The sequence below is a fragment of the Catharus ustulatus genome, chromosome 2 (assembly GCF_009819885.2).
Source record: "Catharus ustulatus isolate bCatUst1 chromosome 2, bCatUst1.pri.v2, whole genome shotgun sequence".
Classification (NCBI taxonomy): domain Eukaryota; kingdom Metazoa; phylum Chordata; class Aves; order Passeriformes; family Turdidae; genus Catharus; species Catharus ustulatus.
The window spans coordinates 11,671,208-11,698,625 of record NC_046222.1 but is presented as its reverse complement, the minus strand read 5'-3'; the positions used below and the strand labels follow the sequence as shown (position 1 = coordinate 11,698,625).

The 27,418-nt window shown below is 36.3% G+C and overlaps 1 protein-coding gene across 4 annotated transcripts in view; it reads right to left on the bottom strand.

Moving 5' to 3' along the window:
• The window catches only part of LOC116992041, a 361,926-nt gene that overhangs the window by 194,304 nt on the left and 140,204 nt on the right, over positions 1-27,418 (bottom strand). For all 4 annotated transcript variants that reach the window (XR_004416977.1, XM_033051167.2, XM_033051165.2 and 1 more), the window contains one exon: positions 22,587-22,665. Coding sequence is in view for 3 of the 4 variants with exons in the window: in XM_033051167.2 (XP_032907058.1) it covers positions 22,587-22,665 (79 nt within the window). In the remaining variant the exon portion in view is untranslated. The remainder of the gene's footprint in view (positions 1-22,586; positions 22,666-27,418) is intronic.

The following is a 27,418-nucleotide window of genomic DNA, read 5'->3' as shown; positions in this document are numbered from 1 at the left end:
CTTTTCAACCCAGCACCTTAAAGTCCTTGACCAAGTCTATAGACTACATTTATATTTTTGAGTTTTGATGGAATGGATTAAAATGAGACCCTAAAAGAGAAGATTTAACCATATAATAAGGTGCCTGGAAATTCAAAAAGACACAGAATAGTTCACAACGTGACCAGAGGGATTCCTAATGTCTGTTGAAGCTGATCTAAAAATCAATGTCAACTAAATTTGATGTCACTGAAATCCCATTCTTTCAAAGCATCTTTGAGCATCTATCTCGACAACGCTGGTCCAGAGAGCAGTAAACTTACAATTTTTTTCCTTTCAATTAGGAAGTATAGCTCCCTTCTTTCAGACTAAATTGTTAATTTAAAAGAAAAAAAACCACGTTTTAATTAGAGATGGGTAACACAGAGGTTCTACTCAATAGCCACTTGATGGCAGCGTCATGTATAAAAATACTTGCCTGTGAAGTTAAAATTGTAAAGAAACCCCTTCAATAGCAATAAGAAGCCAACCCAAATGATACCTTGATTACTTCAGAGTATTACCTTCCCAACAGAACTCTTTTTGATTATATTTTTAAGGTCAGCAACTAAATCAATAGGTAAATCCATAACAATGATGAATTTTAAACTTCAGAAATGCTGTTATAAAGATTATTACTTTAAAATCTCTCATTAATATCTAGTACTTAAAATTTTAATACCTGTTAAGACTTTGATGTTCATTCTAACATGATATTCATTGTATCATAACACAGGGTTAATTTCTTTGGGAAGAAACAAACAAATAATTCCATCTGTGCAATGGGAAGGACTAGATCCTTGTGCTGAAAGCAAACAACCAGTTAGGATGTGCCTTTACCTCCCAGGACCTCCAAATGTGACCACACCCAACTTCAGGCATTTTTACACTGGTTTGAAAAACAGATCATTCCCAACAGGTAATGAAAACTCTGCATTTTGAAAGCACTGGTCAATAACATTGCAATAATGCAACTGCAAAGACAGCTCTGTGAGGAACATTTTCTACCCTTGGTTTGCCAGAAAATATTTGTTTGCAGTACCAAACATGTATCTAGTGAAGAAAAGACAACTCTCTTATTCCAGTTTTTGAAAAGTTAGGTAGCTGGTTAAGACTAAATACTGTGATTCTCTTGATTTATGACTGGAATTTCTATTGCCATTAATGATTATTCAATATATGGAGTGATAGTAACAAAAAACCTCAATGTTCATTAATAAAATTTTGAGTTATAGAAACACTAAATAACATCCTGAGCTAATACAGTATTCATACCCACAAAATTTTTCAAAATTTGTGTAACTTTCTTCCAAGCACTAGAGCTGGGAATATTTTTCACCCAAAGCAAATTTTTTCAGTCAAGATCTTAAACCTCTGCAAGTATGGTTTACAATAGAAGCTGAAAGAGAAAGTCCATCAAGTGCAGAAAAAAAAAGAAAGTAGTTCTCTCATAGTTCTATCAAACAGAATTCAACCTAAGGTGACAGCAAATAAAAAAAGCAAACAGTTCTGGGACCATTCTTCCATCAGTACCTTGACAAGATTTTTTTTGTTTTGTTTTGTTTTATGGGAACCTTAATGTATTCAAATGTCACTTCCTAAATTTTTCTTGGTGTTGCATTTCACTTAAATTTATATTTAAGCTATAAACACTATTTTATTTTATACCTAACAATAAACAGTTTACCATAACTGGGGCTGGGAGGGTGAATAGAGAGGAAGGGGGACAAAAAGTAGCAACTGCAAATTCTTTTTCCAAATGTAGCATTACTATGCTCCTTCCTGTACTGAGTCCTGCAATATATTAGCCATTATTTTCATATTAAAAAAAGAAAAAAAAAAAGGACAAAAGATTACTGTAGTCTGCAAAATGTTATTTCAGGTAAACCTAAAGAATATGAATTACATATGACTGAAATATGAACATAATAGCTGAAATTACTTCTCTTCATGCACAAAAGTCCTGAGGCTGCAACTTTAGTGATTTAGTCAACTGTATATGATTTATGAACAATTTTTTTTTTAAATGAAAGAGTCCACAAACTTGCTCCTCCTCAAACTAGAGAGGCAGCAGAGGAGTTTGCTCATTAGCTAAGGACCATCTACCTCAGTATTCATTTTTATAGAACTCTTTTTTCGCTGCTATGGGACAAAATTTTTTATTTCACCATTTGGAAAATATATAAAAGGGGCATTGCCAGGATTGATGCATTCCTGACTAAATCTTATAAACATGGTGAGATAGTCTCTTACTCATCATATTTACTCTTTCAGCATGGTGGTAGACACGCAGAGAAAATTGTGATGGAAACTAAGAACCTGGAAGACCATCCTGTGGACCATAGTCAAGCAGGCTCCAGAGCTGATGGTGATCACTAAGTAACAGAATACAATCAATTTCTACTTTTAGTGGTGAAAATGAGAAAAATTAAAAAGGTTTAGTTTGTTTGGCTCTTCAGTTTGCTCATTAAATTTCTTGCGAATCACAAAGCTTTAAAACTGACGACTTTAGAATTAATAGCACAAATAATTGCCAAACATTGCAATAAATGGCAGTTCCATGCTCACAGTGAGATTATGCATTTTGGTGGAGGCTGTGCTCTAAAACACTAAAAGTGTTTCAGAGAGGAGGTTTTAGGTTCTGGCTGCACAAGAGTAACATTCTTGTTAGTGGAAGGGAATTGAGCAGAGGACAGAAGGCACGGGCAGAACAAGAGGTGGTGATTTTTGCAGCAACAAAGCAGAAAATGTAAGCAAGGTAAAACGACTCTAGGTGGACAGAAGCTGGAATGGTGAAATAGCCTGTGAAATGGAGCCTGAGTAAAGATGGCAAATTAAAAAGAAAAAGTCCTTTCTAAAAAATTATGACATTTCTTCTTCAAGTTCAGAGAAAATATTGTTTTAACCTGTTACCATTATTCAGCATTTTATGTGTTGGGAAATTTTAGAGATTTGGGGTTTTGAGGTTTTTTTTTGTTTTGTTTTTCATTTAAATTGATAATAAAATAACTTTACAAATATTTTTTTGTGGAATACAGATAAGATATTTGCAAATGTACCTTATCTTTGAAGCTATATATTGCCCTTCCCTTGACCTGCTAAGCAGTTAATATTTCATATTCAACCAAATTGTTTAGATTTCCACATGCAATCAGTTTCTTTCTTTTCTAGACAGAATTGATGAGCAATAACTACAAATGTTAAATGCCCTGTAGGTATTTCTTCTTAACATTGTTTCTATTTACCTATTTCTTTTCTTTTTTGGTTCTTTGAAGATTCTTCTCCCTTCAAACAGTGTGAATCCCTTAGTAATTTGGTGGAAGATGTTTTCATACAAAGATATATAAAAGAAAAGTGCACATGCAATTTCTTGAGAATATATACAAGCCTTCCTTATTTTGCTATCAGTTATTTACTTACCAACACACACAATACTGGGAAAATATTTCTTTTTCTACTGGGACAGAATGGAAAAAAACCCAAGACAATATGACAAAGCAAAATTCATGATTTTGTAAATATCAGATCAACAATATCTTTAACAGATACATGGAATAGTATTTAAGATTAGCCAGACTACTTGATCCTACATTTTTTTTCTAAAATAGATGTAATTCCCAGATTTCCATTCTTTCTCATTTGAGTCCAAGGGACACAAGCATCATATTACACCAAATAAATCATAATAAATGCTTAAATGCTTGGTTTTTGTTCTTCTACTTATTAATGACCTCCACAGACTTATCTTTCAACTCAGAGGCTGCTGCTCCTATTTCAGACTGTACTTTTGCATTGAATTGCCCCATTTGCATCTTCATGAGCACTGCAAAGGAAATCTTGCAGCATGGCTGATAATGCCTGGTTTCAGATTTGATAGCATTCTCATAAGTTTTTTGAGTCATCAGACAACATATACATGGAGAGTGATTTTGCTACTCATGAACAACAAAATATTTTATACTTTGAAGATCATAGAATAATCTTCTAATAAAAATGTGAAATTTGTCCCAGGTGTTTGTTGCTCTGTCTACAAACCTACTTTTTATATCAAAGATCATCATTCACAAGAGTTTGTCAATTAAGTGGCCATCTTTAAGTGAAAAGTGTACTTCCCATGGAAGAAAAATTATAACAATAATTTTCCCCTCCTGCCCTACTGCCAGCCTCTTATGAGCACACATGAACTTTTCTTTCAGAAATAGTTTTACACTGTGCTGAGGGTTCTGGCTGATATTATTCTTAAAGTTATTTGGAAACTTACAGTGGAGACATTGCTTCAATGGCAACAAGGCATAGAAGGATTGACCCCACAGTAGCACAACATAGAGAAGTGTTTTATAGAATATAGAATTTCTTCTTCTTGTTGTTGTTTTGAAATACTTAGAGTTCAAGCTTCCCAAACCTTTCAATTTAAACTGATTTATCAAGACACTTTAGTGCATATTTTATAATATGCAAGCAGTCCAATTAAGAAATTATTAGCTGTCTAAAAAATATCTGAAAAAATGGCAATGTCATAGAACCCTTTCAGTTTGAAGCCATTTCCCCTTGGCCTGTCACTCATGTGCCTACAAATAGTCTCTCTCCAACTTTCTTGTGGGCTCAAGTACTGGAAGTCCACAATTAGGTCACCCCAAAACATTTTCCTTTCAGACTGTATATCAAAACATCCCCTTAAATCTGGAATCTATTTACTTCTGTCCATTTTTTTAGGTTGCTATGCTTGCTATTCTTTTACTATGTACAAGCAACACTACAGCGAGCTTTGACAAAACGCCAGCTATTTTTACAGAGAAGAAGAAAAATAGAGCTTTTGCTTTAATTTTAAGCATAAAAACACAAATGGAAATAAAAGAGCTAAATCTAAAACAGGAGCAGGAATGAAAATGTGCCTTTAGGAGCCTGTTCTCTTTTTAGGGCTTACTTCTTTTATTTCTAAATTCTGCGTCAGCGTTCTGTGATGTTTAAGCTAGTCTTATGTCAAAAGAGAAATACACATCCAAGTATTTTTCAACATGTTAAATTATATTCTCTTGGGGAAAAAACCCTTTCTATGACAGGACTAAATATCATAATTACTTAATCTCAGTTTCTTAAAGGATAGAAGGAGTTTGGACATTTTATTCAGCAACTCTTTCATGTTCTGTAGTATACACAAGATACCATGTTCCACCTTGTGTGTCCTATTTCATAATGTTTTTGATATTATATATTTAAAAACTGAATGCAATCCTAACCAAAGCAACTATGTATGTTTTCACTTTATAAATAAGCAGACTGCTAAATTCAAGGTGTTAGCAAAATAATTTTTAGCACAAGTTTTTCATATCAATCTAGAACATTGACAATGTTCAAAGAAACATTGGATCAGTCAAATGCTGGCAATAAGCTAATGGTTATCACAGCTAAGTTAATGTCAACTTAAGAATGACATCAGTGTTTCTGTTTCCAAAACTGGTGATGCTAATCAAAATGTGGTAATTACACAACCACCTGGGATGGGAAAGTTTAGGCATGGCATCCACAGAGTATGTGTCTCAAGAGTGACAAATTAAGGTTTTCAAGCAGCTGTAATGTTTTCAAGTGGGAAAAGCTGGTAAAAACCACATGAGGTGAAGCAGAGATCTCCTTTAGAACATACAATTGGACTAAGGATAAAGAGAGACAGAAACAGGAATTTGCTCTGAAAGGCAGGAGAACCTACCAGAGAAGAGCAAAAGCAAAAAGTTTGTCCAGCAGAAGAAAATAAAACAAAAACCTACCTTGATATTAAAAAAGGATGGCATGAAACATTATTCTTTCTAGAACAGTACATGTAAGGCCTAAAACGGTTTGATTATTTTTTCTTTTTTCTTTTTTCTTTTTTCTTTTTTCTTTTTTTTTTTTTTTTTTAATAAAGAAAGCAATCTGTGTAGGATTAATTGTTCTGGAAAAACAATCAGACAATACTTATGTAGTTTAGCAGTCATTTAAATGCCAAGAGCATTTACTGTACATGCATCCCAGAAAATGGTTGAGATTTTCTTCTAGGACATCCAGTTGTGGCCAGTGGATTCTAATGTGTAAATGGAACTACACATTCAGTGATTTGCAGGTAAAACTATTGCAAATCATTTCAAGTGTAGAGCAGAAATAAAGTGAATACAGAGTTTAGAGAATTTTGCTATAAACAATTGATACCTATGGAGACCTCCAGGACCAAAACAGGAACACAAGCTCTATTTTGTCATATCATTTTCCATATTGAACAAAGCAAAAGGAAGGTGTGCTTGGCAGTGGAAAATACAGTCCATGAAAGGAAAGAATTTAGGACATGTAATTTTTCCAACAGTACTTCTATAAGAGACAGACTACCCAACTAAAGGCCAATCCAAATATACGCAACACATGCAGAAAAATAACAAACTACTACATGCTGTACATGCTGTTGTGCTACATCATCATGGGGCAGGCAACTACACATAGGGAAAGACAATTCATGTCTGTGATGGGGATCAGGAAGCAAGCAAAGAGGGGCTGTTTCAGGAAGCAAAGTTCTTCTTATTGAGGTTGGAGGATGTTGGAAATTAAGGGTAAGCTTTGTTTTATGGATGAAAAAATGTAGCTACCCAAGAGACACTTAAGGTACTAAATACAGAGAACAAACAAGTGAATTCCTAAGCCAAATGAACCCCCAGCCATGACCTCCAGCCAGTGGGATCAGAACAGAGCCAGACTGAAGGAACTTCTATTCTCCCACTGATCCCTACAATCACAATCAAAAATCAAAAATCAAAATAAAAAATCAAAATAAAAATCAAAATCCTCAGCACCAACTGTTCCACTCTGCAGATCAGGTCCTATTGCTACTCACTACTAGCTAGTGTAGACATAGCCAAATTATATTTATTTGGAGACTGAAGCAGGGCTACATATGGAGAATTTCACCTTTGACAAGTACTAACTTCATTTACATTAACACCTGTCTAGACTGTTTTCCTAAGTATAAACACAAAAATCTCCTTAGTGTATTTGGGCCCTTCTTACTTAATTAACCATATGTGACGTAAAGTGATACAACCCAGTTAAAGGTATGTCATTGTTGATAGGATCAATTACAGTCAGACATAAGTATTCACTGCTTATACCATCTGTGCTGTACTCCTAAGAGCAGAACCTTGTCAATGAAAGTATACACAGATTAACTGTATTCCCTTTCATTAAAAAACACCAATCTGGTTCGGCAGCTCCCGGCGCTTTCTCTAAAAAGTTGCAATATTATAATGCACAGTCACCTTCTTCCAGCTTACCATGGCTAGATAATTTGAGAGGTTTAGCATAATATCTGTGATTATTCCACATCTTGAATTATTTTATTCTTAATTAACTTGCCCAAGAGTCTTCTAACACTCTATTTGTATACCAGCCTGGGAAACCATTGTGGTCATGGTAGGGAAGTAAATCTTTTCTGTTCTGTTACCTGTTTATCAACATTTTCTAAGGTTTCTGGTTTTCACTACTTGTCTTCAATATTACAGGATCTGATCATACCATATTTGAGGAGGAAAAAGCTCCCAAAACAGTAATTCAAGCCTTGGAACCCTTCAGTTGCCATGTATTTATGCCTAAAGACAAATACACACATGTAGAAATACTACAACTAATGTCATGTCTTTGATGTTGGCTGCAGTGAGAATTCACAGCTAGATTAAACTAATAATCCTGAAGTTAATTAACAATTTCATGGATGATACTTGTACATAAAAAGCTATATGGTGTGTTCAGCTCGATAGGGTTTGGAATAACTTTTATTTTCATTCCTATCATTACTATGAGAAAATTAATTTTATTTAATAACACAATTATAAGATAGGCAACATAGTCTTTGGATGGGTGAGGAAGGGGTTTAAAGGGCCAGTTTGGAGCATGGGAAAAAGCTGCATAACCACATATGCTTAGACCTCCAAAGTTCTAAAAGCAGGTTGAATCACAGTTTACATTTTTTCCCTCAGAATTAAGGAAAAAAATGATGGGGTGAAATATGTTTCTAATCAAGTTCCCTCCAAAGATGACAACTTCAAGGAAGGACAGGAACCAGTGTTCCACTGTTAAATGATTGCAATTAAAACTAATCAATAAAGGTCACATGAGAAAGTAGGATGTGCCTAAGTGCATTTCTCTCTGCTGGAATATTTGAAGGCCATGCTTAAGGATCCTCATGAAGAAAAGCAAGAAGTAATGAGTAAGATGCACTTGTATTGCTATTGTTTGCATACTGGTTTTATATCTCTGTGTTTAATTTGGAAGGGATTTAGAGGCACACCCATGTGGGAAGAGTCTGGTCAGTTTAAAACTGGAAAAAAGAAAAAGGCAACAAACCAACCAAAAAACAACTTTTGGCTGATAAGGACTTTTCCCTGTGTTTATTGTAAAGTAGGTCTAAGGACTTGGTCTCCTGAGATATTAAACAGTGCTGATGAGGACACTGACCAAAAGTTAAATAAAATAGCCTAGAAGAAATAAAATTATGGAGAATAATATGGTACTTACAAAATGAGAAAAGTTACAACAATACTAATTTAGGATTAGTCTGCTTATTTCTTTTAAAAGATCTGAAAGTAAATCTCACTTTGGGATGCTGGAAAATACATTTAATAAAGAGATATTTATTTGAAATCTATATTGGGGTGCCTAGAATATTATGATTCTGTAAAACACAACTCCTTTTTACAGCACCTTTTAAAGATAAAGGTAAAAAAAGAAGTTTTGTAAAACATAAAAAGTTCCTCCTTCACCCACCTAACACCACATGTAAGTATTTTAATGAAGCCCTTTATAAGAAATGATAGTACGTGCATGATTCAGAACAAAAAACATTTAGAGTAATTGTCATAAAAATATCTGAATTCACTTACAAATAATTATAAATTTTTATAGTAATTTATATACCTTAGTAATACTTTTTATGCTATATTGATAAACCAAAATATCACAAATGTCTACAAAATAGAGCCTGAAATTCTCTTCTCCTTTTGTTCTTTATATTCATATCTCAAAATCTTACCTACTTTTTACTTATAACAAAAACCATATGTAACTTGTTCTGTAGGAGCACAGATGATATGACTTTCACATTAATTGCTGACAGATACACCTTTGAAGCATTTTTTTAATCTCATCTGGAAGACAAGGTTAAAGCAACCTAAGCAGAGAGGTTTGCTGTGACACCACCAAAGAACAGTTTCATGATTATGTGGAGCTGTCAGAGTTGGCAGGTTCAAAATCCCAGTATAGAACCAAACAGCTTTGCTTGATTTTTGAAGCCAAAGAAATTACATAACAAGAATTTTGTTTGTGCTGGGAAAATGTTCTCTGTACCCTTTCAGGCCTTCCATGAGTATTGTTCAGAAGGCAAGCAGTGGCATATTTGTCTTAAGAAGACATTTTCTTACATTACACAAGCCAAATGCACACATGTGAAAGCAAAACTCATCTTCTGTGCAGGGCAGACATACAGACATTTTATATATAATGTCTTGTTCTATTAGAGATGCTCCATGGCAAAGGATGTGCATGTCTGTGCTGAATGGCTTCAGAAATGAACATCTGAATTAAAAGCATGCATTTGATTTAATTGCACCTGGTTTTGGCTCTGCACTATAATGTTTGCATGAAGGTTTGCAGTTCAGATACCTGCTTGAAGCACCACAGACCAGAGATGGTTATGAAAGTTTTAGGCTGGAGAAGGAAGATTAAAGCTTTAGATAAAGGTCTCAGAAGTTAATAGCACTTGCTGCAACAGCAAGTCTCATCACACTGCCTCAGTCCTTCCTTTTCTCCTCATTAAAGACTGACTAATTGGAATCTAGTACAGCATTTGTACAACTGCAGTAATTTTGCCATCTTGCTCTAGGAAACAAACTTTATGAACAAAGGAAACTAGAATTCTACAATCCCTTTTCAGGTGGTTACATTTCCTCTTAGAAAATGCCACTAAATAGCCATTAGGTATGTTATGCCACTCATCCTTATATCTCACCAATACTATAAAATGTATTTTAATCACTATTGCATCCAAAAAGCTAGTGCTTAAAAAATAACAAATTTCATAATTATCTTTATTATCCATAATGATCACACTTCAGGAAAAATTGCCCTAGGAACTTAAAACATTATGGCATTGTTATTGTAAAGAGGTCCATCTGAATTTGAAGTGGATTCAGGTGTTCAGGTATTCAGAGTTTAACACTGTGCTTTGTACACAAAATAAATTTTTGGAAAAGTTGGTCTTTATTCCCCTAAACCATAAAAAAGCTGTCATTATACAATTTTTAATAAAAGGTCAGGTAGTTCCACTTGTTTCATCATGAATACTATTGCACAGTCTTGTAAGAAAATAATAAACTATAGAAAAAATAGAAACTATAAAGAAGATGAAAAAATCTGAATCTGTTTTGGGAAACAGATTCTCTCCATTTGGAATTTTTTCTCTGTGTTTGGACATAATCTTGAATTAATTCTTTTGGCAAAAATTTGTATTACATATATTCTAATGGAATCCATCTGGAAAACAAATAGCAATTGAAATGGCAACTATTATGGCACACCAGCTACAACTTATTTTATAGGAAGAATATATGATTAAAACAACTCAAAAAGAGGTCCTACTAGTTATGGCCCCAGCCTTGAGATGCAAATACAGAGTGAAGCCCTCACTCCAGTCCACACCCCTTTGCCAGCTGGACCCCCAGGCCATGGATACACAAACCAGCAAGGTACCAAAATCTTTCTTTGTGTACTTTGAAGATCTCAGCTTTGGTGTCTTTCGTTGTTTCTTTATTTCTCTGCCTCTTCTATAAGTCAATAAAATAGATCTAGCAATTCTGTCCTATAAGTTAATATAAATGGAGGCGGAAAAAATTCATAAATAGCTTAATTAATGCAACATAGGCAACCCCCAGTCTCCGTTGAAAGTCTGGAAGAGAAAGCACAGAGTAAATCGCCAGGGCACTCTGAGAAGGCTTTAAAACATTTGTATCAGTAGTCAATGGTCTCTTTCACTTGCTTCCCTCAGAAGAATTTCTGCCATTCTACCTTTTTCCCCTAGGAAAAAGAAAAAGACTCTTTGCTCCTAGTCTCATGCAGTTATCCAGGCTGATGTTGTTCATTTTAAGCAGCAGCTTTCACTATGATTGTCATTATTTCTGCTTCAAGTTTTCACTATGCTTGAGTGAAGTATCCTATCTTCTATTTTAGTTCTGCCTCTTCAGCACTGTTCCTACCCTTTTTAAACACTGCATCCTCAAAGCTTTAACACACACAGCTTCAGATGACCATCTTGTACTCAACACAAAGTTCAAAGCTGAGATATATTTCCAAAGTCCCTCTGGACAATGTTTGTCATCTATGAAAACACTGAGGAGACAAAGGATAGGGAACAGACGACAACTAAAATTGGAACAATACAATATTCATAAAATGCAGCGATCCAGAATACATCTGCCACTCAGTCAGTCAGTCTCTGCATTTATGTCCTCAAGGCCCACAAGCAGAACAACCAAGGGTCTTTTTCTTGGTGGAGGTGACTGCAGCTGGCTGACTCCTGCAGAAACTAATGCCAAGGTTTCTAGGATTCAAGTGACCCCACTCAAATGTATATCACAGCTCAGCACAGCAATGCAATGAAAATGCTTTACATACAACCGACACCTTATATGGATTTTTCAGTTTGTATTGTCTCTTTAGCATGGTCCTCATACTACTTGCCTTAGAGAGCCCAAAAATTGTAGAGCACAGGTTCTGCCCACTGCTTCCAACAAAGCTCTGTAAATGAAACAGAGGCTATAAAAGCCTTAGCTTTTATTTTAGTTCATAGCCTTAGCTACCTTCAATTACCTTCTGAACAATCACACAAGAATACAGAAATTAAATCCAGTTATTTCTATGGAGTTATACTGGAAATCTGCTTAAATGTAAGGAACACAAAAACATCAATGAAGCAGCTGAGACTGCTTTTGCTTTGCCACAGTGGAATAACTTGCTGGGATGTTGAGAGTGAATTTGGATAGCCAAGAAATAATGAGAAACAAAGCAATTTTCTTATTTTTGCCAGGATTGGATATTTTGCCATATTGGATGGACGGGAGAGAGGGGAAGGAGAAAAGGGAAAAAAAAAAAGAAGCAAATCCAATTGTTTATATATAGTTTATGTATGTTTAATATAAATGAACAAGACTCAAAGTTTGGTACTGGTCTATTAGCCTCAGCTTTAAAGTTTTCAAATATAGTTAACTGAAACCAAATGCAGTTAAATGAATTCGAACTGATTTCTTATAAAACACTGAATTCTTGCGCTTTTTGTGGTGATCTGGTATTCACATCCAATAACTGAAGCCAACAGAGCTCAGATCTGGAAAATTAGCTTTGCTGAAAATAGACAAGCAACTCTTCTGTGACATTTACACTAACTTCTTCTGGAACAAAAAAAAAAAAAAAAAAAAAAAAAAAAAAAAAGTTCCAAAAGCCAACAATCTTCTGTACTCCATTTGAAAGGATGAATAAATGTCAGCACCAGGCATTTTCCCCATTCTGGTCCTCACTGGCTATCTAACACAGAACTGCTGGTAAATCAGCTGGCTGCTTACCTGCTCTGTTTTCCCTTCAAATTGCCACCCAGTCCTGACCCACATCTCACTGTCTGTGCCATTTCCCAACAACTCAGAATTAAATTGGTTGCAAAGTAGAAACCACAAGGTTTAAAACCTCAGAGGTTTTCTCGTTAATCATCATTCAGAACTTATTTTTTTACTCTTCAAGGAAACAGCTCTCCTCTAGAAAACTCGTCTGGTCTTCTTAACATTAAGAAGGGGAAATTTTTAGTCTATATAAATATTTCTTAGCTTATAAAACAAGTGTTGATGAATTCATTCTTATTAGATGTCTCTCAAACTCCACCTGGCTTCCAAGAAGATCAATCAAAAATGAACTAGATGTCACTCACATCAGTGAAAAAGCAAACATATGCAACACTTCAAGTCTGTAAAGTATACATGGAGACAGCCAGCTAGCAGCTCACACTCTTGTGCCATCCCCCATTATATTTAATCTTTTAGAAGGAGCATTCCTCTATCCAAATTAAACACACTGCTTTTCAGTTATCTCTCTATGGACATCTGGCCATCGACTCAAAGCTGTGCATCACTAAAACAAAAATTTAAAATTTGGTTTCACAGAAGTCCCTTCCATAAAATCCTCTTCAGTTTTTCTAAAACCTTTAACAGCTGGCCCTCACTGATAGACTAGTGAATTTCCTTCTATGTTTTTGTAGGTAGGATACTCATGTTGTAGATATGGCCTTTCCCATCTATATCCTCAAAAAAAATGTCAATTATGTCATGTCATTCTTTTCTGGCTTTGACAAACCTTTATGCTCAAACCCATTTGAGTTTTTTCTCTATTACTTCATGTTTCCCATCATCCTAGGGAGTTACACTGTAAAAGCACCTTTACCTATTTTTTGGCCCGCTATCACTTTCTCAGTCTTCCGCCAGAGATTCTCTCAGCAAAATGTGATGGTTTCTTAACATTTTTATTTACCATAACTACAAAAACTGAGAAAACATCTGTGCCAACTGGATGCTCAGACTGCTTATAATACTAGCCCATGACCAGCTGTGTGTCCTCTTCCACCTACATTTAATTATTATTTAGATTAGATTTAGATCTGTGTCTTTTCAGAGTTCTATATTCAGTAGTCCGCCATGAAAAGAGTTCTGCAGCAAAATCAGACAAACAATCAAATTTTTTCATTTTTTCTGCAATATGACCTTCTTGTGAATGAAATTAAGGAAGAAAAACACCTAACTTTGGCTCTAAAATGTTTCAATTTTTTTCCCTAACATCCTACTCTTTTAATGGTTCCTCATTTCTCTCCATGACCTCCTTCCTGAGTCAGTCTTCATTTTGGCTTCGCAAAGTTGGAACAGCATGTCAATAATAATTATATAGATCACTCTGGAATAAGGCAATGATATCTCCATATATATCAGTGAATAAAGAAAAAAAACAATAAAAAAAATGAGGTATTAACTTGTAGAGGTTTAATAGTGTGCTGATGTTAGAGCCTATATGCACCTAAACATGCTGACCTTGAAATCACACCTTAAAAATTATTCTACTGACACCTATCACACTACAACTATGCTGAGCTGAAACAAATCACAAAATTTTAAAGGCTATTCAGAAATCAGAATTCTAAACTTTCCAGTAGGAACATAACTTTTCTGGAAGGCTTTAAAGCTCTAATAAAAACCAACAAACAAACTTGTTTTCTTCCAAATTTTCATTTGAAATCTCATTCAACCATCATTTCTAACAAGATTGCCAAAATGAAGAGTTATAGCAAAGTTGATGAAAACCAAAGGTTCCAAAGGATCCCAGAACAGAAAATTTAGATTTTATGTCGGTCTGAGCACCAATATAATATTAATGAGAAGAAGAATTATGCATTGAAGCATTTAATATATTCAAGAAATTTATAATATAATAAATATTAATTTTAAGATGTGCCTATTTATAGGCTACTTTCTGCTGCTCTACTTTCTAACCTCTAAGTAGTTACAAAATATGAAGTTTTGCTATTTGATCTATGGATACATTAATATATATTTCATGTAAAATACATATACATATTTTACTATGAAAATACATTTTAAAAACAAATGAAAAAGCAAACAAAAAATCCTGATTGGTAAGTCTTGGCTTATATTCTTATTGAAAAACATTATTTCCAGGACAATGCATAATTTACCATCTAAACACACATTGCTCAGAGCCCAGGAACAACTGTTGTCATTGTTTAAATACCTTTTCAGCACTTTTTTTTTTAATCTTATTGCTTGTTTACTGAAGATACTTTTCAAATTACTTGAATCTTCACATGCAATTATTAATTTCTGAAAGCTGTTTTTTTGGCAAATACTGTTCTATCCAAGCACTCCACAAACCTTCACTTCAGACAGAAGAATACAGCACACCTGTGCACACAACCATTGTGTGGGAAAGCACCAACACACTGCACTTCAACTGGCAGAAAATTACCAAGGCTTTTTTATTTTAGGCTCCTGAAACAAACCTCTCATGAACTGATGCTTTTCAGGGTACTTATTTCCGTACATACAAAACACATTCCCTGTATTTTCTTTTGCTTGAGTCATGAGAGTTCTCAGGTGTGCACTGGATATCACAAGTACCTCCCTAAGGTACTCTGAAAATAAGATATGGGCCACACACTTAAGAGTCAGACTTGGTGATCCTTGTGGATCCCTCCCATCTCAGGATATTCTGTGATTCTGAGTGCAGGGAAAGACATGCAAAATAAAAACTTACACTGCCTAAAAGATATCAATGCTACATCTTCTGCTTAGCAATTTTAAAGCAGTACATAAATAAAATACTAGTTTGAAGGATGAAGATCATTCTAGATTAAGATGCAAGACTAAAAATTGGGTAAAACTAGTCAGATGTGTTGTGAGCCCCCCTCTAAATGAAAGGGCAGCTCACTAGGGAAAGGAATATCATCATGGTGACACATTATTGAAGCTTATTTTTCCCAGAACTTAACTTAACACCCCTCTAGAAAACAAGATGTTGATTTAAAGTGCTTCTTGAATTCAACTATTCTGAACAATTTAAGATTTGAAGCTTCCTGAATATTACAGGAATAAGAACAGCATTAAATACAGAAAAGTTTGTTTTACTTGGGATATTTGCTCAAGCACAGCCAAAATTGCTTAGTGTCCTACACTAAATTACTTTTCTACCCCAGAGAGAGGGTGTTCCCTCTAAACCAGAGATGATATAAGGATTTCAGAAACTATTGTTTGCATTTTACTGATCTTCAGATTGCTAGCACACAGAATTTTCAAATAAAGCACTGGTAGTCTGAAAGCTCTAAGATATTTAAATTAATTTGTTTTAAAAACACAAAAAAGAACCATTAAAAATATTTCGTGTTCTATTAGACATATAGTCTATTTACCCTTTAGTACCAGGTTATCAAAGTACCCTCAGTAGTCTGTTATGGACTAGAAGTAGTGTCTGTCACAGTTGGCTCATTTCCTCTTTCCCAAAGAGGGAAACTAAGTATAAAATATGCTTTGGTAAGGTTTATTCTCTTTTATTATTTTACTGAGCACATATACATGCTTCTATGTTGTCACAGACAAAGCTACGTAAAAGAATTGTGCCTTGCACTTGAATTTCCATAGGAAAGTTGGTCCCACCACCCCAAATGGTCCTTAGAAAGGCTGAGGTGACAAGTTTTATGAAGAATCTAAAATGTTCCTGTGAGCATAAACTGTGTTTAATCATTACAGTGATTTTCTACCTCAAAATTAAGGTAACTTTTAAAAAGTAGCTTCAGCCGCTCATCACTGTCAAAAGGATGATCTCATACTGAAATCTTTATTCTCCAGGAAAATCTTGTCTTTAGAAGGCAGGTTTTCCTATCATGGAATCAGAGAATAAATGAGATTGGAAGGCATATTGAAGTCATATCATAGAATGGCCTGGGTTGGAAGGGTCCTGGAAGATCACCTCTGTCCACACCTTCCACTACGCAAGGTTGCACAAATCTCCATCCAACCTGGCCTTGAACACTTCCAGTGGTGGAGCACCCACAACATTTCTGAGAAACATGTTCCAGGGCCTCACTTCACTCACAGGAAAGAATTTCTTCCTGATTTATTCTAAACCTACTCTCTGTCAGTTTGAAGCCATTCCCACTTATCCTGTCATCTCAGGTTCCTCTCCATCTTTACTGTTGGCTCCCTTCAGGTACTGAAAAACTGCAGTTAGGTCACTCCAAAGCTTTCCAGGTTCCAAGCTGAACAATCCCAGTTCTCCCAGCCTTTCCTCCCAGCAGAGCTGCTCCATCCCTCTGATCCCTTGGTGCCTCCTCCGGGCTGGCTCCAGCAGCTCCCTGTCCTTGCTGTGCTGGAGCCCAGAGCTGGATGCAGCCCTGCAGGTGGGGTCTGAGCAGAGGGGGCAGAGGGGCAGAATCCCCTCCCTGCCCTGCTGCCCACGGGGCTCTGGGTGCAGCCCAGCACACGGGGGGCTCTGGGCTCCCAGCACACGGCCGGGGCATGTCCAGCCTCTCAGCCACCAGCACCCCCAGCTCCTTCTCCAGGGCTGCTCTGGCTCTGCTCATGCCCAGCCTGGATTGGTACAAAGGTGCAGCACCTTGATCTGTTAAACCTCATGAGATTCCCACGGGCACTTCCTGAGCTTGTCCAGACCCCTCTGGGTGGCCCTGTCCTTCAGGTGTGTCACCCACACCCCTCAGGTTTGTGTCACCTGCAAAACCTGCTGAGGGTGCACTCAATCCCTTTGTCCATGTCATTAATGAAGATCTGAGAGTCATCTGAAGCAGGTCTGAGAGCAGGTTTCTCAGCAGCTTATCTAGGCATGTCCTGAATACTTGCAAGAGTGGAGATACAATTATCAAATACAAATACCACACCTATCAGTGTTCCTATGAAGGTGCATCCACTTCCTTGTAGATTTTCAAAGGCATCTGTGATCACTTTGTTGATTTCCTCTATAATGAATTCGAAGTGCTGGACTCACTTTTTTCTGTATCAACTTCTCATTGAGTAAGGACATTTCCATAATCAGTTTTGTTTTAAAGAAGTGAAATTTGAGATACTTCAATTAATTCCAAACTCTGACTTTATAACTCATATCATACCTTAAACTCTATCCCACCCTAACAGGCACTCCAGAAAATGCTCATTTTTGGTTCAGAAGATACATCCTCCTAGATTAGTCTCTCATTACTTCATCTTTTCCTATAAAATCTTCTCTTACAGTTTAGCTATCCTAAGCACAGGGTGCAATTACCATCTAGCTATCAAATTGCTTATTAATCCCTGGTGATTATAAATAAATATGTGAAACTATCCTAGGGCAGAGGGTAAAAGGGGATAGAGAGGTGAAAATAAAATTTTATAAAATTAAAAAAAGACACCAGAAGACAAGAAGAACAGGGTACTCCAGAAAGTCTGCATCTCAATGTCACCAGCACTTCAAAAAACACTGCTCTGCAGGTCATTTTACCAGCAGCAGTGAAAACAAAAATCAGCTAGTTTTGTAATCAAGAGCTAATCAACTTAGGTGCTCCTTTCATATAGCTCAAAGTAAACTCTATGTTGAGTTGAAGGCTGGAAGAGAGAACCAGGGATCATTTTCCTTCTGAAATCTGGTCACTTTTCTGCTTTGCATAAACTAGGCTGAGCCAGAGAGAGTTCCTTGCTCTGGATGGTTCGAGATGAGGGCTTGAGTTCCAAGCACTGACTTATTATGTGTTAGGTAACCACCCAGCACTCTTACTGTTAAACCTTCCCAGGAAGAGCCTTGCTATGTGAAAAGTGTCTGTCTCCTTGAAAAACCATTAGGCAATTACATTGCAAAGTCATGAAAAAGTACTTCCTCTAAAACTTATGAAGAAATCAGACACCTGCACTTGCAATGCAGTCTGAAAAGCAGAATGGTAGGATTACAAGGTCAATGTTTTTCCTTTTGACAGATGTTATCTGGGCAGGATTCTGGCTCCTAGAGAGTGCAGAAAAAGCATAAAGACAAAAATAAACAAAAAAAGGCAACAGGCAGCAGAGATAATCAAGTGAAAAATAATTTTAAACAAAATAAACAAGAATTATGAGATGAGCATAGGGTGGCAACATTTAGCTATCCCTTTAAAGAGGAATTCTAAAGTTACCCTGCCCTTGGGGTTTGACCACAACACTACGCACCCCGTGGGACTCTTGGATCCCCCTTACTTTTCCTTCTCTCTTTGAATATGTTGGTTAAAAATACACTTTTGATGCAAACCTAATAGAGAAAATAGCAATTTATTCTGCATGTTAAGAGCAAAAGACCACTTGTATTGTTCTCAGCTAGGAGAAAACATAGCATACAACAAGGACAAAACCTATTTAATATTTGTACCTAAAGCAGATCTAATCTTGTTCAGAGTCTTCAAGACACCATAGTGATGAACTAAGAACAAATTCTGGACACCAGTTATTATTCCCATATGTTTACTGAGCAATTTATTACTGCAGCTAGACACCTGACACTGTCTGCCACAACTGAATCTCACTTCTATTACCACTTCACATATCATTCACTTCACTGACTCTTACATCCTATGTAAGAGTTTTAGCTCAAAAAACCTCATTAATTTAATATGCATAAAATGCCCCACAGACTCCCCTGATGTTCTATTGATACAATTCCATTTCCTATTGGGCTGATCCTTCAAGAAACAGGCAATAGTTAACACAGGTATATGTCAAGACTCAAGCAGGACCAAACTCACTGCACCAAAGTCTAAGCAAAGAATGGAGGCAGAATTAGCACAGACGTTTTTATTTTTATTTCCAGCAATAATTAGTGGTCATCCCTAAGACAGAGTCCAGAGGAAACTACCAAGTTAATTGGTCGAATGGAGCACCTCTCCTGTGAGGAAAGGCAGAGAGAATTGGTGTTGTTCAGCCTGGAGAAGAGAAAGCTTTGGGGTGATCTAATTGCCTCCTTTTTTTACTTGAAGGGACCAACAGCAAAGATGGAGAGAGATTATTTACAAGGGCCTGGAGTGACAGGACAAGGCTTCAAACTGAGAGGAAGTAGGTTTAGATCAGAGATTAGGAAGAATTTCTTTACTGTGAGGATGGTTAGGCATTGGCACAGGTTGTCCAGAGAAGCTGTGGCTGTCCCATCCCTGGAAGTGTTCAAGGCCAGGCTGGATGGGGCTCTGCACACCCTGGTCCAGTGGAAGGAGTCCCTGCCCATGGTAGGGGGTTGGAACTAAGTGTTCCCTTCCAATCCTGCTCATTCTATGAAATGATGATAGAAAGAGCCACATGAAACATGGCAAAAAGTGTAAAATCTCCAGTTGTGAAGAAATATTCTGGGAACAAGGCTTGTATGTGATTATCAGTGCTCTGCTAGCCCAGGACTGTGGGCACACTGGCAGGACCGCAGCACACATACTGTATATCTATCTTTCCTACCTATGACATTTTCCTTATTTTCTTTCATACATTTCTCTACCCTTGAGTAATGTCCTACTTAGCAGGTCGTTCTGTATCACAGAATACTTGAAATTTCTTTCAGAATCAGCAACCAAATGCTAATATTGTATATAGATATATCTTTATCTCTGTTTACACACACACACACACACACATATACACATCATTCACACAGGTGCAGAGGATGCAATCCTGACAGAATTGCTTCCAACTTTTGGGATATAACACTCCTTTCCCCACCAGATGGCAGTAACTTCAACTTAATATAACCCGGACTGGTCACCACATGCACAGCAAACAATGGCATACTTTATATTTGGGATTTTCCTTAAGAAGGAATGTTGATTTTTTTTTTAACAAGTACAGTAGAGTTATTCCAGTTTCCTCCTATTTAATGGAAAAATGGTCTACTAATAACTAAGCTCAACTTTGATCAGTATATCCTACAAGGTCTGTTTCTTTTTAAACACACATATTATTTTTCAGTATGCTGTAATCTTGTCACATTGGAGAAGTACAGATATTATTTCCCATCGTTGTCTTGTTCCCTGAATAATTCCCAAACAGAAATATCTGGATAACTTTCAACTGCATAATAAACAAACTTTTGCAATGTATGCTAATGAATAAAAAGATTAAAGGACTCCAAACAAAGAGGGGAAACGATAAATAATTTTTGCATAATTTTCAGTGTGCAGATTTCTTAAATTGTAAAAGCTCAGGGTAAAATCTACACCAAAAATATTGCAGCCAGTACATACTATTTTACACACCAGCTAAATTGTCTTTAATATGGGAGCTGACAATTTCTTCTACTAGCAAAACCAGGAAAGTTTTTGTCAACATAGTCCAGGCATAATAAAAATAATTTGGTGGATGGGGACTACTCTGTAGGATATCCACACCTAGGAGCAATTCATCTGTTTATTTTAACCAAAAGATAATTATTCCCTTTTCATTTCTTTAATGTCTATTTTTCCAGAAGAAAAAGTCCAATATTACAAAAAGAGAACTTTCCTTCCATTCTACTAATATTAGCATTCAAACTGATTAACTGGGTTTATATTCAGCTCTATTCTGACTGCAAAGATAATATCAAAAGTGCAAATCCTTATTAATAAAACACACTCATTTCCCAATAAATTTATGACCAAATATGCAGTCTGTTTGGACAGCTGGCTTCCACCATTCCTCAAGCAGGGATTCAGATCCCTGTTTTTTCTTCCCATGTTCTTGTTTTGTTTTTCAGCAGAAAAGAGAGCAAAATTTTCTCTAGACATACTAAACAACTAAGTACAGTAATGGAAAGAAAAGACCATAAAAATAATGCAGAAAGTGATGTGACTACATTCTACTAATTAAATATTAAGCAGCCAATTGTACTTGTCTTTCACACTCATGGGCAATATTCCAAAATATTTCCCTTTTAATACCAAAATGCAAATCCCATTTATGTGGATGTGTGCTGGCTAAGCAGTATCCCAAATCAGTGATGTTTGAACTGAAGATGTTCTCAAGACATATTTTAGTTCAAAAGACCTGTTCATAAACTCTTCATTATGGCTTGACATCCTTCTGAGATCACATATCTACATCAGCTGGAGGGATGAGCAGAATCCACCATAAAAAAGAGGAAAAGTAAAGGTATCAAGTAATGTTTAGTTTGAGCCTAACCAAAGTGATTTGACGTGGAAAATGCAAACCCTTGTGAATAACCATGAACTCAAAATCCATCCTTGGCTTACAAGGAGATACTGAATGAGTCACTGTTGAAGGGGACAGAGTAAACACAGAGTTAACACAGGCATTCATCATTTGACATAAAGTGCCAGCATAGAAGTTTAGCACAACCCTGTGATGTTCAAAGGGACAGTGAGGTAGAAGTGACAGACAACTGCTTCTTCCTCCAACTGCAGGATCAGTAAAAATCCCACAGTTACATTTAGAGAATTCTGTATATTTTGAAAAGGATATGGGGAAAACAGAGGTGAAGGAAGAGACAGGAATACTGAATACTGGAGAACAGGTAAGAGATCTCAGATGTATTTTAGCTGACTTGAACAAATACGTAGCAGTCATTACAGGAACACAAACACCACCAATAAGTGCCAGGAGAAAACAATGGAACAATGGTTCAAAGCTGAAGCTGGTCAAATTTAAATCAGGTAAAAGGCACAAATTTTGATACTTCATTTTGTGGACTAATCACTTTTGCTATGACAGAAAGAGTGGATTAAATCAAAACAATTTCCCACTTCAAAGAAAAAATTCAAGGGAGTAACAGCACAAAATGTAAAATCTTGAGAGTTTAAACTACACAGTCCAAAGGCTCATTCTGATTTGAAACCCAGCCCTGTCCTATGAGGAGAAGCAGCATGAGGGAGCAAACTCTCACTGTCCTGGGAAAGCCTGGGATGGAGATTAGCTGCACTGCCCTCAGGGCTGGCCATGGTGACTGGGACACAAACTTTGGGCAGTGGTCTCAGGGCTTACCTGCAGTTTGTGGAGCAGCAAACACAGTCCTGCTGTGAGCTGGAATGGCAGCTGAACACCTGGAATGGCAGCTGCACACCTGGAAGAGACAAAGCACATGAGAACAGGGATACAGGACCTGCAACAAACTAGCTGAGTTTCACCTGGTATTTCAAAAGGAATCCTATTTCAAATAAAGACATGGTGTTATGTCCTGTAACTACACAATATAAAGACAAAAAAGTGGAAGTTTGTTTGTTTTTTTTTTTTTTAATAAGACTTTGTGAACTTTAACATACTAACAAATTTAAGGGAATTGTCATATACCCACAGCTGAAACAACCAAGTAACATGGTGCCACATCTTCTGTCTTGCAGGCCCCATAACCTTTCAGCACATCAAACTGGGGGCACTGCATTCTTGCAGGATGCACATTTAGTTGTGTGCTGAGCTTTGTGTGCAAAGAAATTCACAATTTTATTACTTTTATAAAATAACCAACACAGTTTCTTAGACTGAATTTTAGCACCTGAAAATTCTTTTTCTTCTTTGTGGATTGTTAGAAAACATGTAGAATGAATTAATGCACAAAACCTATATTTTTTCTCATTTTCACAGAAAAAACAGAGATGTGTTTAGCAGAATACATAGGGAAAGTATTAATCTACAACCACGTGTCTAGTACAATAAATACAATACTAAGGAAAAACACATGTAGCAGAACCACTATGCTGGCAAAAGATATTTAGCTTACACAGTATGAAATCCTCTGAGCTGTCTGTAATCAACAGATCATATTTAGTGCCTTCCTTTCATTAACATGTTGTTTTTCAAGAAGTGGGGTAAGTTAGAAAATTCTTGTTACACTCAGAGAAAGCACAGGATTTTTAAACGAGGAACCCTTCAGTTTCTGAGAGCTCAATTAGTATTAATTACAAGTTTAAAGAAGAACCACAACATATGCACACTGACAGTATAGGCATATCTACAGCATAATTACTTTCACTTCAATAAGTGCAGTGATGCATACACATGCCCTTCTAGGATCAAAGTGGTGGCACATCCAGTCCAAGATCCTGCTATCACAGGCGACTGTGTTACACATTCCCTTTCATAAATGTATCCTTTTCCACCTTGCAAACAGTTAGATGTGCATGGAAAAACAAAACCTGACCACTTTACTGAGAGTCTCCACCAGAATATTACTGGCTAGAAATAGTCTAACTCCCAGTCTGATTTTCTGCTAATTATTTCTGTTCCAGCATTGCTCTTCAGATTAGATCACTCTCCTTCACTCACAATTGTGCTGTTCCCACTGTGTACCTTTTCTCTTGACTTTTATTTTATAGAAGAGAAATAAAACTGCTAGTATCCTCACAATAACCTTTCCCTCCCCATTATTTGTTTTAGCTCCATTTTTTCTCTAAGTTCATGCTTCCTACACCTGGGCACTCTGAGTGCCTGGCAGCATTCCTGGGGAGGTTGCTGTGGTGCCTCACATGGAAGCATTACTAATTTTATTTCATTATCTGAAGAGTCCAACTTGATGCTATTTTAAATTGCATAAACCTTGCTTGTGGACATATCAGAACACTGGAGTTGCAGTTATTTTGGATGAAATTCCTCTTACCTAGTTTTAAGCAGCATCTCTGAGCTGCAGGTCCTTTAGAATCAGAGACACTTCACAGCATGATTCATCTGATCTATTTTTAGAGATTCTGACTGGATGAAATCTGTTGTGCCCTAGAAATACTCTTCTGACCATGCCTAAACAAATACCTCTGTTGGAGAGAGCTAGACTGAACCAACTGAAGAACTTATTTTGTGGTTTATTACTATAGTCAGCTCCTTCATTTCCTTTAAAAAATCTTGAGATACCAGATAACAGCTGAAGCATCATAAGCATGTACATAACTAAGTTTGCAGACTTTGTCCTCTTTCCATTCCCCACAGTCTCTCAGTTGTGAAGTTTTCTCTGGATTATTCTTTGCTGGTACTTTTGAATTGCATATTGAAAATGGCTCTTCTAGCACACTTTTAAAACCCACAGTAACTAGAGGTAGCAAAATTTCCCCTCAGAAATCAAGTGCTTATGCAATGATTTGACAGAATTACAGTTTGACTACTGATATGCTAGACTAGCACATGAGAAAGAGGAGCAGGCATTTTTAAATATGCTGAATTTTGATCAATCATAAAATGAAAGGATGTAGACTTGGGGAAGTTGGCAGGATGCTTTTTGCCATCTCTACTACTAACTACATCTGCTAAGTAAAAAGCTTGAAACATTTGAATAGTAAAATATGAAATTTAAAATTAAAAACAAAACAAACACAAAAAAAATTATTTCTATCATCTTCTCCAATGGAATGAATACAGATTTTTTTTCTGCACAAAGAACAGATTAAAATCAGAAGGAATTTGTTACTTTCCCTCACCTCTAGAAGCAAATTAAGGTACTTACTGTACTATATGATCTCACAGTGGATTATTATTTAAAAATGAGTACTGTTGAATCTTAAGAGTTTACCTGAAATCCTCCAAGTGTAAGTTATAAAAGAGAAAAAAGAATAACCACTATACCAGTTTTAATTTGTTTTGTAAAGGACTTGCTAGTACAGATAAACAGGTTTTACAGATAAAGTGGTTTTGCAGCAAGTAGCAGGCTAGACTGAATATCTCAGATTTGGCCAACACAAAGTCATGGTTTTCTTCACATCTCCCCAATCCTGCTTATATACAAGCATTTAAAAACAATTTTATGAGAGGGGATAACTAAGGAGATTTTCATGAAAATCACTCAGTGAAATTACAAAATATTTAGAAGACTGTTGAACACAAGTACAAACAATTCAAAGCAGAGTTATGATAAGCACTTGTTATCCTACTTGGTGCTCAGAAACCAAAAATCAGAATAACTCTCAGAAGGCCAAACACTGAAAAACTTCACTCCTTGAACCACAACACCAAAATGATTAAATTCCAGACAGTTCAGGTTCATGGACAAATTCAAGGACAGGATCACCATAAATAGACACAGATAGGATGTCCTCTCTAGCATCACACATCCAAAAATGATGGATGCTAAGGGACTATGAGGGAAATGGATTACCATTCAGACCCAGTCACAGAAGGTTCAAAGTGATGTCATTTCACAGAAATATGAAAGATCTTTTCAGAATGTAATTTCTGATACTTTTAAAATGTCAGACTAACAACCAACATGCCCCTGAGAAACCAAAACCCATGAGATTTTTCATTCTTTATGAAAATTCTTTTTTCTTAGGCCAGAACTCTCATAAACATGTCCTTGACAGTGGCATTATTAAGAATACCTGCTGATCTTTTCAGTGACTGGTCTCGTTTTGCAGTCTATGTATTCTTTCACATATTGCTAAACAGAAACTTTGGATGCTTGCTCTACTTTGCAAAGTACCCTACTCTCAAGCATAAATGTATCACAAGATTACTTCACAAGTAATTCATGTCAGTAATGTATAACTTACAGAGCTCTTCAATAGATACAAATACAAGGCAAATTTCCTCCCCTGATTCTGAAATAAGATGCAATAATTTACCAAAGGCATATCTTTGGCATATAATAAAAAATAGACAAATTTTCTCCTTGAAAACTTCCTCTTGCATTATTAAATCTTCAGTTAGGGAAGGGGAAAAAAATCGAATATTAAAAAAAAAAAAACCTAAAAGAAAGAGGCAAATGGTGAGAAAAAGGCATTTTAAATAAGAAGAGTCGTTGTGATGTTCTTCTGAAAATGTTAGAAAGGCAAAAGCAGCCATGTTTTCTACTTGCTTTCCATTGTTTTCTATTTATTTCCCAGAACAGGTCTGGATGCTCCCTCCCTGACAATGTCCAAGGCCAGGTCAGATGGGACACTGAGCGGCTTAGTCCAGTGTCCCTGCTCATGGCAGGGGATTGGAACAAGATCATCTTGACCCTGAGATGAGCTCAGTTGGTCAGAGTATGGTGTTAATGATGCTAAGGCTGTGAGTTTGATGCCTGTATGGACCATTCACTTTAGGGGTGGATTTGGTGGTCCTTGAGGGTTCCATCCACCTCAGAATATTCTGTAAGTTTGTGATCTTTCATGTCCTCTCCAAACAAAACTATTCTGCAATCTATGGCTGTTTGGCATGACTAGCTCTTTGCAATAAATTTTTCGGCCCTGAGATCATATCACTTGTGGCAGTGATTTTAACTTAGCCAGGTCCTACGCAAGGACAAAGCTGTTATTGCTGCTGTTCTGCATTTCTCAGTTAAAAAGCTACCAGAAACATCAGGTTATTTTGGATTAACATTACTTCTATAATGTTAAAGATTCCCTTTCTGGGAATGGGATATAAGCATTAAAGGGACTTCTACTTATCAATAACACAGGCTCAGAAAATGAAAGCCCTTGAAAGGAACCTCATACACCTGAGATGCTCTTGAAATCAGACTAACTTCCATTTCAAAACATCACAGAACTATGAAACTGAATGAGAAAATGTGACTTTCTGATCATTTGAGAGTTCATCTGGCATCTGTTATTTATATTCAATGCATTTGGAAGGAGACTTGAATAAGGGGCAACAACTTAATCAGATTTTCTAAGGCTTTTTGTGGTGGGGATTATAGACCAAGAAGAATACTCAGGAGCCAGAGAGATTTAATTTGTTTTGTATCCTAATTCAAATTGAATGCAGTTAGTCATTCCCAAGTTCATAACAAAGCAAATCCATGTACAGGACCAAACACAAATAATTTCTGCTGACTTCACTGATCTATCAGTGCTCTTGGTTTTAAGGAGGAAAGCCTAGAGGCTTTCAAAATTCAAACACCACAGTTTTAAACT